Source organism: Hyalella azteca, unplaced genomic scaffold (genome assembly GCF_000764305.2).
Source record: "Hyalella azteca isolate HAZT.00-mixed unplaced genomic scaffold, Hazt_2.0.2 contig5430, whole genome shotgun sequence".
In the NCBI taxonomy this organism is placed as follows: Eukaryota; Metazoa; Arthropoda; class Malacostraca; order Amphipoda; family Hyalellidae; genus Hyalella; species Hyalella azteca.
In genome coordinates, this window is record NW_025935620.1 from 273,536 (window position 1) to 283,744 (window position 10,209).

At 38.1% G+C, this 10,209-nt stretch overlaps 2 protein-coding genes across 2 annotated transcripts in view; both read right to left on the reverse strand.

Annotated features, from left to right (window-relative positions):
• The window catches only part of LOC125177887, a 50,843-nt gene extending 47,301 nt beyond the window's left edge, over positions 1 to 3,542 (reverse strand). Inside the window, exons 1-2 of the mRNA XM_047880467.1 lie at positions 3,147 to 3,542; positions 1,757 to 1,924 (exon numbers count right to left, since the gene is read on the reverse strand). Of these exons, the coding sequence (XP_047736423.1) occupies positions 1,757 to 1,924; positions 3,147 to 3,266 (288 nt within the window). The 5' untranslated portion in view covers positions 3,267 to 3,542. The remainder of the gene's footprint in view (positions 1 to 1,756; positions 1,925 to 3,146) is intronic.
• Positions 3,543 to 7,707: 4,165 nt separating this feature from the next.
• Positions 7,708 to 9,488, reverse strand: LOC125177888. The gene is made up of 3 exons (XM_047880468.1): positions 8,752 to 9,488; positions 8,281 to 8,451; positions 7,708 to 7,974 (listed from the first exon to the last, which is right to left on the reverse strand). The coding sequence occupies exons 1-3, from the start codon at positions 9,472 to 9,474 to the stop codon at positions 7,708 to 7,710; spliced, it is 1,161 nt and encodes a 386-aa protein (XP_047736424.1). The 5' UTR covers positions 9,475 to 9,488.
• Between the last annotated feature and the right edge of the window lie 721 nt (positions 9,489 to 10,209).

A 10,209-nucleotide genomic window follows, 5' to 3' on the forward strand; every position in this document is an offset into this window, starting at 1 on the left:
TCCCACACTATCCCTGTAGTTTTTTATCTACATTGCGCGCTATACGTTCGTTCATCATAAAATATCGTGTAGTATTTGGCACAGCAAATAAATAATAAACAGTTTTTAACTCTAGTAGCAAGTTAAGAAGTACGTTTACGAGCTACAAAATGACGAAAATTATCAGTTTTTCCACGCCGACATGTAATGAATTTCCCCTCCTTCGTTTCAATATCATCAGGAGAAACATTCCTCTGGTTATAATTTCCGAACTGACGATGGAGCTGGACTCCGAAACGTTTTCTTTAAAGATACTATGATTTTTGTGGAGTTTTCTTTGCTTTCAAGTTTTTAGTGAATTTGCGATTCAAGCAAACCAGTGACATTATTATCAATATCATCAGGCAATGCAAATTCATGAATCCAGATTGACGCGGACTTCGCGTCAAGGCAAGTGTAGGAGTCGACGAGCTCTACCAACCTTGACCCTTCACTGGAACCTCCTTCTCCCTACCCCTCCCCTTAGAGTACCTCTTTTCTACCCAGGTACGACACCCATACAAATATAAACAACTGTAAAAACTTGAATGGTAAAAACTACATGTTAAGGCAACGATGATGCACAATATCGAAATGTTAAGTTCAGGACGACGCATAACATCGATGCCTGGAGATTTAAGATGAATACTCAACGATTGAATAAACAAAAGTGAAAACGAAAGGATAAAAACTGATCAAATAAACCGGGAATACGACTACAATTATCTTCTAGACCGACGAGTTTAAATAGTAGTCAACTTTCTGGATCAATGTCCTGAGCATATTACAGGCAACCTATCATCGTCGACAGAGCGACATCTGGTTGATTGTAATCTGATACTGATTCCTGTGCGGGGTAAATAAGCCTCATTACCTGGCAGTAATAATTCCAGGCATTAATCAGGAGGGTCTTCGTGGATATTAGAACTTAAGATTTCACAGATGAACTTAGTCTCTGAAAAATAAAATTTATGGGCAAGAAAAAAGTGCTGGCGTTCTTAAAAGAATTTCGTCAGGAAACTAAGTGGAAACTAAGAATAAAACTAAAAGGTTCGAATTAAGAGGTTTAGATTAAGAGGTTCAGGAATAATTGTAAATGATGAAAACGGAGGTTAGGACAGGAATAATAGGCGTAAAGTAAAAGAATGGATAAGCATGCCCAAAAAACATGGACCAGAGTTAACATCGACTGTTAGAGAGCAAACTTATGATCAATTAATTGGACCCTAATATAACGAGATGCTACTCTGTTGAATAGATCATAAAAGATTTGAACTGCAATGTGAGAACTCATAACAACCGAAAATCTCCATATTTATATAAAGGGAAGGGAGTAACTTCAGTTATGAAAACTTTCAATCACGAATGGAAAAAGTTATCTCTGCCATAAGAAACTGCAACTACAAATCAATTCGGTCTCACCAACTAAAAAATCTGTAGCTAAGAACGTTTTTAGTCACACAAGCAGTGGAAAAATACAGTTAAATTAAATTTTTAGTCGCTCGTACTGCAAAAATGTATAGCCAAGACTATTGCCAGTGATACGAGGCAAAATATTGGCTGCAGTTAAGTTATCAGCTACAAAAATACTGGTCAGCGAATGGATCAATTAATCAAGTCCAGTGTGGCACTAGAAAATATCAACCACAAATGGAAGATGCAAAAACGAACGCTGAACTCATTCAGTTCACACAATTAACCCGGGTTTCATGCTTTTTATATATGAAACCTCACCGACCGCCAAGATAACAGCTGAGAAGGAAGGACACCCGTCCGATAAATCGCCCAAGGCTGGAGGGCCTTCTACGATTCGCTGGATGCGACTCGGGCAACCCTTAGTTTTGGGTGACCACATTAGAGGTCCATCGAACAGGTAGTGGACGCGTTTCGGGGCGATGTTTTGGTCCTATTGTGGAACGGCATGAACAGAGAATAGTGGACCAGGAACCAAAAGGAAAGAATTATCAACAGTGAGTTTCCAACAGAAGTTGAGTAATAGAAAGCGTTACACTTATTAAAGAAACCTAAGAATGGAAGAAAATAAATAGGAAAGGAAAGGGACTACTTGGTGACTTAAAAGTAGAAGCATAACCGTCTCTGAATCTTGGAACTAAGAAAAACATCAGTTCCATTTAAAAAGTGTCAAAAATATGTCAGGCATAATTCAGTTTTACATAGTTTCTTGTTTTATATGAATAAAAGCGGAATTTGCAACTGATGTACCATCTTATTTAGAATATGCCGTCATCCATAAAGCTAAGCCTTGTTAGAGATAGGTGAAAAAATCTTAGCTAAATAGGGACTCGTGTTCCTTCAAAAATCTGAGACAAAAAGCAGACTCTTAAGATGAATTAATTACTAATTATGGATATCGGTAGTCGACGCTTAAGTATGGCTATCATTAAACGAAGCGTCGACTTACATAAACAATACCCGACTGAAATCAATCTAAGCGAGATATCGCAACTGATATGCCAATCCTGGAGAGCTCTCAAGATTTGGTTAAATTTACTAGTATTGTGCAAATACCTTGCACAATAAGGTGATTGAAATCAGAAGTGAATGAAGAAAGCCAGTGCACCCATAAATTTCACCGAAAATAAGTTCAAGAGTTAAAAAAGAATTTCGCCAAATGGAGGTTCACGTCATCACGGAGGTTCCCAGTGATATCCAATTCAAATTAAATTAGTCACCAGTCCCCTTTCAGTATACAGGCGGCGGGCACATCGGTAGCGATTGGATGCCTAATCTTTGTACGGTGATAAACCATTCATTAATGATAAGCATTATCGTCAAGTGCTTTACTGTCAGGTGAATCTAACCGATAAGGCTCAATGTTTATTTCTTACCGTCGATACATGGGGAAATTCTATATCGGCTGTAATGCCACAAAACAGTTAAATGTTTAATACCCAAATCACAAGAATCTGGTAGAATTTAATAGGAAAAGCAGTTTACGTAGTGAATTACAAGTCAAAGTTATTTGCCGGAAATTGGTAAGCAGGCCTAATCAATCTTACTTCTAAAACATACTAATAAAACGATTTATGAAGTTCTTATATTGACACAGATATATACGGATACTGAAGCGGTGGCGTTTCAAACACGTTTTATTTGTATGCACTTACTCTGTTGGAGTCCAGAGCATCCGTGGAGTGTTCCTCACGTTGACGAAAGCAGTTCGTACATTTGCTCTTATTAAAGATGTTCGCTTGGAACTTGCGACAATCAGGCTTGTACGTGGACATGGCTAAGCTACTTCAACGTGTTCAATACAATCATCTTGCACTCAATTTTCAGGTGGTATAGCAAAATTACGTTAGCACTTTACTGTAGTTCTGTTCCAACTGCCACTAGAATTTCAACAAAGCTATTCTTTCGGGACCGGGGATCGAACTTGTATTATTTTTTAACAATCACATATTTGCAAATTTATCAGAAACTTTTCAAGTTGGTAAGACGGTACTAGTTAAGTTTAGTCTATGACACAGTTCTTAAAATTACGTTTTAACAAACACAGATTCATCTGTGGAGATTGGAATTTATCAAATTAGAATGAATTAAATATAATTGAATATACAAATAAACGAACTAATCACCAAATTACACAGAAGTTTCATTTTTAAATATCTTGCACCAAACAACACGCGAGCAGACACAAATACCGGATTAATAACCTGATTAACCCCCATAGTCCATACCTTTAAGACAAAGGCATGTTTCAGTCCTAGAGCCTAAATGAACATTAGGCAGTAGAGCAGGGATTTCTCTACGATTACGTAACCAGGACAAGTTTGTCGGTAGAGAAATGATTAATTTTGAAGGATGAGCGGAAATGAAATAACAGTAGTAAAGAACGAAGATTGAATAAATTCATATTCACTTTACATTTAAATCAACGACTAAGCCCCAAATGTAAAAACGTAGAATACATTACATGTCGCCTAAACCACTGAAAATGTCATAATATATTAAGATTTCATTGCACGTTCGCGATAAATATTCCTAGCAACACTCAACAACAGACTTGTCTCTTAGTTCTCCCGTAATTCGAAAAACTACTACAAATAATAACGAACTTAGTTCTCGAAAACAGGCATCACCAATCTTGACGGGGTATTGCATAATTCTATAAATATTTTCTGAGCACGAGCTGCAGGGAGAGTTGAACAGCGTATGGAAGCAGCCCCTACATACACAGGTAGGCCTTGTGAAGTGGAACCATCCGCCTCATCTCGCTCGCAGGTACCAACAATCAAAAGAAACCGCTTACTCACTGGGTTTCTTTGAATTTTTAACCAAAATGTACGTAAAAATTCCACATAAATATGTTCTTGAAGTACTTGTCAGGAAATAACACTTCAAGTGATAGAAAAAAATCACTTAACTAGTCAGTGAATAGGTAACAAGTGTAAATTTTCCTTGAACAACACGCACCACACTCCCTCCATGGAAGCTACTCCACGTGTGGCAGCGGTGAACTGTTTTTACTGCTGGTGGCTCCCGATAGCTGCCAGATGTCGCCATGTGACACTCCAATAGAATTTCTTCTCTTGAGTTCTCTCACAGTCTGTCAAATTTTACATTGATAGAAATATGGATAATTGAAGTTTCATATATATTTCAATGAAAGTTTAATCATACGCAGAATTCAGAGCCTTGGCATTCGCTCAAATACTTCGGGTTCGGTACATTTTTACCGGGTTTCATGAGTGAATATATTTTCGGTCATCAAATTACCAAATGGTTTCATTGAATATTAAAGTGTTCTCAAGTTGATTCTTCTTTCTAATGTCGAGAAACTTTCATAAAGATTACTAATTATAATCGATTTGTTATTAGCGAGGTTGTACGATAACGAGCGAAAATGCCATATAATAATTTTCCTAATGGGAGTTTAGTGCACGTTTTCTACTTCGTGGTTTAGTGCCTGCAAAATTTGTAAATGATACAAAGTTTTAATAGTTTAAAGAACGTTTTCAAATCATGACGCTTGTTTTTCATAGTACGTTCCAGGCGTTGAAATTATTTTTATGTCGAGTGACATGCTGACTCTTAAAGAACATTAAAAATTGTGACCTCGCCTTGGTAGCAATTCATTATCAACTTCAAGTACCAGTAAAGACATGTGAAAATATTTGGGTGCAACTGATACCCGTTTATCGAACGCTAACATTTGTTAAAATATTTAATACGAATAACAATGATAAAAACTCCTTTCTAAAATACTTTATTTATTTAAACTTATCAAAACCATCACTGGAAACAATTGAAGAAAGAACGCAGAAATGTAATGAACAAGAAAATATCCGTATGGGAGTGAAAATTTTTCACATTAACTCATATTAAAAAACATTTGAAATTTACTTTAAAACGTAATTGTTTGCGTAAGGAGAGGGAACGCGTGAAAAAAGCCTTCTTATGAATAACAGCCGTTAGGCGATTTTAATCATGTTCAACAATATAATTCTAACGAGGTACCGGTATCACGCGCGATCCTTTCGACTAGTAGGCAAATAGGCAGTATACCATAAGTAACGAGCGTATCATGTTCCGTTAAAGAGTATTACGGTTTGTATTGCTGTAAAATGAACAGTATCTATGTGTTATTTATTTTAACTGAAAATTCAAGAAAAAGCAGACTTCGAGAGCGAACTCACAACTCTAGATCGTATCTCGGAGCGCTCACCAGAACGTTGTGAACCATCATCGGCAAACTCTTCAAAATTCTCAAGAGCTTGGCGTCGTTGTCCAGAACGACCAAATTTTTCAGACGCGGAATACTCCTCACGATTGTTGTGATCCATTCTACAGTTTGATCGTAGTCCTTAGAGTGATAACTTTTGATTATAACAGTCTCGACCCGGTCCAAGAAATAACACGGCAAGTAGAAAATAACTTCAGACATGTCGTGGTCGCTCAGATGAAGTTCCAGCTTCTTCAACCTGGGGCTTCTCATCAGAAGAGAATGGATGAAATAGTTGAGGTTCTGAGCTCGTCCGGTGTCGGTGATTCGGACTGTTAGTTCCTCTAAGAAAGTGAAGATTTTTGCAAATCTTTCTATGTTCTCTTCAGAGAACTCAAATTTGATGTTTGAAGGCCCGATAATGGTGAGTTTAGTCAGCGTTTCATGGAATAAAGTGATGACGTAAATTACACCTGTAATGCAAATTTCTGTCGTCATTTGGAGACACAAGTTGGTAAACTTTTCGCTGGGCCCAAGATATTTTCCCAGAACGTCAGCAAGATCTTGAATGGGAACGCCGCCTTGTTGAACCCACGTAAGGCCAGTGATTTGATCCTTAAGTTTTAGTAGAAGTGCCTTGAACATCTTAAAGGCTCTCTGATTACAAAGGAAAGAGTCGGCAAAGTGCAGATGTTTCAGGTTACTGTACCTCTTATACTCGCTATTCATGCGAAAATTTTCAAAATCTGCACCTTCGAGCCAGAGCTCTCTGATGTTAAATCGTGGATTTTGTTTCGAAGTTTTCATCATGCGGACTGGTCGGCCTCCAGAAAATGTGTGTCTGATTCCTGGACACTTCGAGGCCCATTCAAGCAAAAGCTGGTCAACTTTCTTGCCGTTCACGTCATTTATTTGAAGTGTCCTGACAAACGGCAGGCTGCTCTTCAATTCTGTAACCATACAGTCTTGACCAACTTCATCAGAATCCTCGTTGGCAGCTTTCATCAGATACTTTTTAATCTTTTTTGACTTTATGCTACCATTTTTACCGACTAGTGTCAGATTTCTAGCAGTACGTGCGAACTCTGCTATGGCCATGAACTCTAATTTACGTCTAGGCTGGCAGTGAAGCAGCTTCAGGTCAGGAGTACTGCACATGCGCAAGAATGAGTAAAATGATTTCGGTCTTTCGAATTTGTAATTATCCAAGCGAAGGTGAGTCACGTAGAAACAATGATGGTGACGAAGTTGAAGCAACAACTCGATAAGCGATCCAGTCACAACCGTTTTCTGGGAGGGAAAATTGGTAGATAATTGAACGAAATAGAAAATTGGTAAATAATTGAACGAAATGAAAAATTGGTAAATAATTTAATGAAATGAAAAATTTGTAAATAATTGAATGAAATAGAAAATTGGTAAATAATTGAATGAAATAGAAAATTGGTAAATAATTGAACGAAATAGAAAATTGGTAATTAACAGCACGAAAATAGCACGGTCCAATTAATGCTTATTCAACTCATTTACAGAGGCGAAATTGGGCAGTGAAGGCGGCAAAAATTCTCCAGTGGTGCAGCAAAAAATTGTTAAAAATTTAAATCAACAAACTAAATACTTCCAGGTATCTCATACATTTCTATCAGATCATAATAATGTATATAAAATGAACCCAAAGTTCTTTAAAAACCGCCATCATAATAAAACGCCAAAAATTTCGTAGAAACTAAAAATTAAACGATGTAATCACCTCACGCAGAAAAGAAAAAATCTATTAGCCTAATAGTAAATGCAATATATTAGCGTTAATTTCTAAGAGATTATAATACAAACCTTTGGACGAGTAACTTTAAAATGTCGATTGATGCTTGGTTTATTGTCTATAAGTGAGTATAAATTCGATTCCTGGAACAATCTGTTAGCCATGTGAACGGAATGATTACGTACCCCTAATAAAAATAAAATAAATAAATATAGAATGCAATAAATTTCATCCGTTTATACTAGCTCACTTCGTGTGCGATGAAGCCAACTCTGCCGTCGCCTATAGCGAGCTGCAACACGAGTGTAAGAAGCGGCGAATTTTGAAGAATCTCATTCAGTACCAGGGCGGACTCAGTGTGTCTCCTAACCCACATCTCCCAGAAATCTTCTTTCTCTGTCATGACGTGGCGATGAACGGAGCCCTGTTTCGTGTACTCCAACTCGAACGCGTTCTTCTTCCACGATGACTTGCAGTGATTCATGTTCGTGATCGACTTCAACAGGCTCTGGTTGAAAAAATTTGCAAAACTCATCCTCTCTAAAGACAACAAGGTTCAGTGTTATGGAGTCATAAATTAAGAAAAACACGGGCTGAATGAACTCAAATTGGTTTCCGCTAAGAACGCATTTGTTAAAAACGTCCAAAAATCTGTTTTACACTATTTTCAGCTTTCAACTAGGAACTCCCAAACTTGAGACCAATATTCTTACAAGTAATTCTTAAAGAAAATGAAACTTGCTTTAAAATTTTATCAAGAACCTGACATGCGAAATTTTATATTTCCAATCGCGAATTCGAGAGACGCACTCACACTGAGTTTGTCTTTGAAAGAGAGTGCGCTTTCAGGAGGCCATTCAAGTTCAGAGTCTCCCGAGGCGCTGGTAGTCTCGTGCCCAACGGCGTCTTTGCTGTAGCCTTTGCCAAGCATCCATTCGATGGCTCCAACGCCTGCTTTCCTCGCCTTCTTCGCAATCTTAGTGCCCTGAAGATGAAAAATTTTACGTATCATCGCAAGTGACTTTTTTTGGTTGTGTGATCGTCAAAATCATAGAATTGCTTAGCAACTGGTACTACAGAATCTCTCACAGAAATCAAATTTATCCGCAATTGGAGCAGTAATCATCATGACTGAATTTGTGGACTTGGAGAGAACGTATTTTTACATGAAACTATTAATTTAAAAACGAATAACATGTAATGGTACGAAACTAATTCGATTAAACCAAGGATACGCAACATATTCCTATATGAAAAACTTCTCTTCAACGTAGACTAAACTTGCCCGAGTTCGCGTTTCCTCTGCTTCTTGCAGGGCGAAAATGGGACGGAGTGTGGCAGCGATAACCTTCCTAGCTGCTGCAACGTTCAGCGGCGCTAGCTCAGGTCCAAACATTGGTTCATGTCTGGGCTTAGCTTCCGAGCCAATGGGCAACTCAATAGGGAATATATTGCCTTTACCAGGAATGCAAAACGAATGGCGATCATAAATTTCCTTGCTCGTCATTTGGTACACTTTGTCTTCGGGATCAGGACCGCTCATTTTGGTGGAGTTCTTGGCCGATCTTTTGGGAGTCATCAAAGCGGTTCGAGGCTCCCCGGGGATGGTAAGGTAGAACAGGTCGTCGGGCTCCTCGTCTGACGGCGTGTAAAATCCCCGAGTTTGCGAATTATCGCTAGCGCAGTCAGACTCTCCCGAGGATGAATCTTCACCATTTGTGGGGTCTTCCTCATTACCTTCGGAATCAGAGAACAACTGGAGTTTTTTTTCGACGTAGGACTGCATGGATATTGCATCCATGCTGCCTACTATCGAGCCAGAACGGATTTTAGAGGTTGAGTTTCCATCGTCTTCTTGTTCCAAGTCACTCGAGTCGGTAGAAGACGTGGTGCTGTTTTTCTTTAGATAACCGAGTGATTGAAGGCTGAGTTCCGAACATTCAGATTCACTTTTCTTTTGTTTCGTCCTATGGCAGTCAGTTAAATCATTGATACTATTAGAAAACATGCTTCCTTTATTATAAGAAATGTAAATGAGCTGGAAGAAAAATTGTTTTTTCGTATTTAACAAATTAGAAGTGTCAAATGGCCCAGGCCAAATTAGACTTAGACTTGGCCAAACATGAAGATTAGGCGACAAATGAGCTACCAGTACCAAGAGCACTGGCAGAAAAATTGTTTGAAGCAATGGCTATTGCTTCAAAAAACTGCGACAGTTATCTAATCGTAAATCATGATTTTACAAATCTCCGATTATCTTGAATGTTTAAAATGTAAACTAGGATGGCAGCTAATGAATATCAGTACATATAATTTATAATATTCCGGATGGATAATAACTTTGCATATACTAGGCAATTCACTTCACTTCTACAGGACTTCAGGTACCGCTCCTCAAAATATTCATTCGAACAACCGAAAGTCCTATCTTTCCTGCAACAAATGATACAAGGACCTAATGATTGAAAAGACGGGAGGATATAAAAAACTACGACAAGAAGCTTGCTGGAAGAAACCATATTAAAGAAACCATATGATAAGTACTGCAAACAGGGCACAACAGCCTTTAAATTCCATGCATGGTCCTGCAGTAGTTATTTAGTTACTGCATAACTAACGATATTCAGGTTCTAAACTCAGTGTACTGTGTACGTTATACCTATAAACATTTGTGGAACTTAGTACGCATGTAATAGCCTGTGCTCGCAACACCTGCTCATTTAAATCACAAAACTATTTTTGC

Bases quoted from the DNA above. Each gene is read 5' to 3' on its own strand.
- LOC125177888 (XM_047880468.1), bottom strand. From the start codon at position 9,474: ATGTTTTCTAATAGTATCAATGATTTAACTGACTGCCATAGGACGAAA. The intron at 8,452-8,751 runs GCAAGTTTAGTC...TTTCATCTTCAG, and splicing joins CAGAGGAAACGCGAACTCGG to GGCACTAAGATTGCGAAGAA. The intron at 7,975-8,280 runs GTGAGTGCGTCT...TTTTTCAACCAG, and splicing joins CTTTCAAAGACAAACTCAGT to AGCCTGTTGAAGTCGATCAC.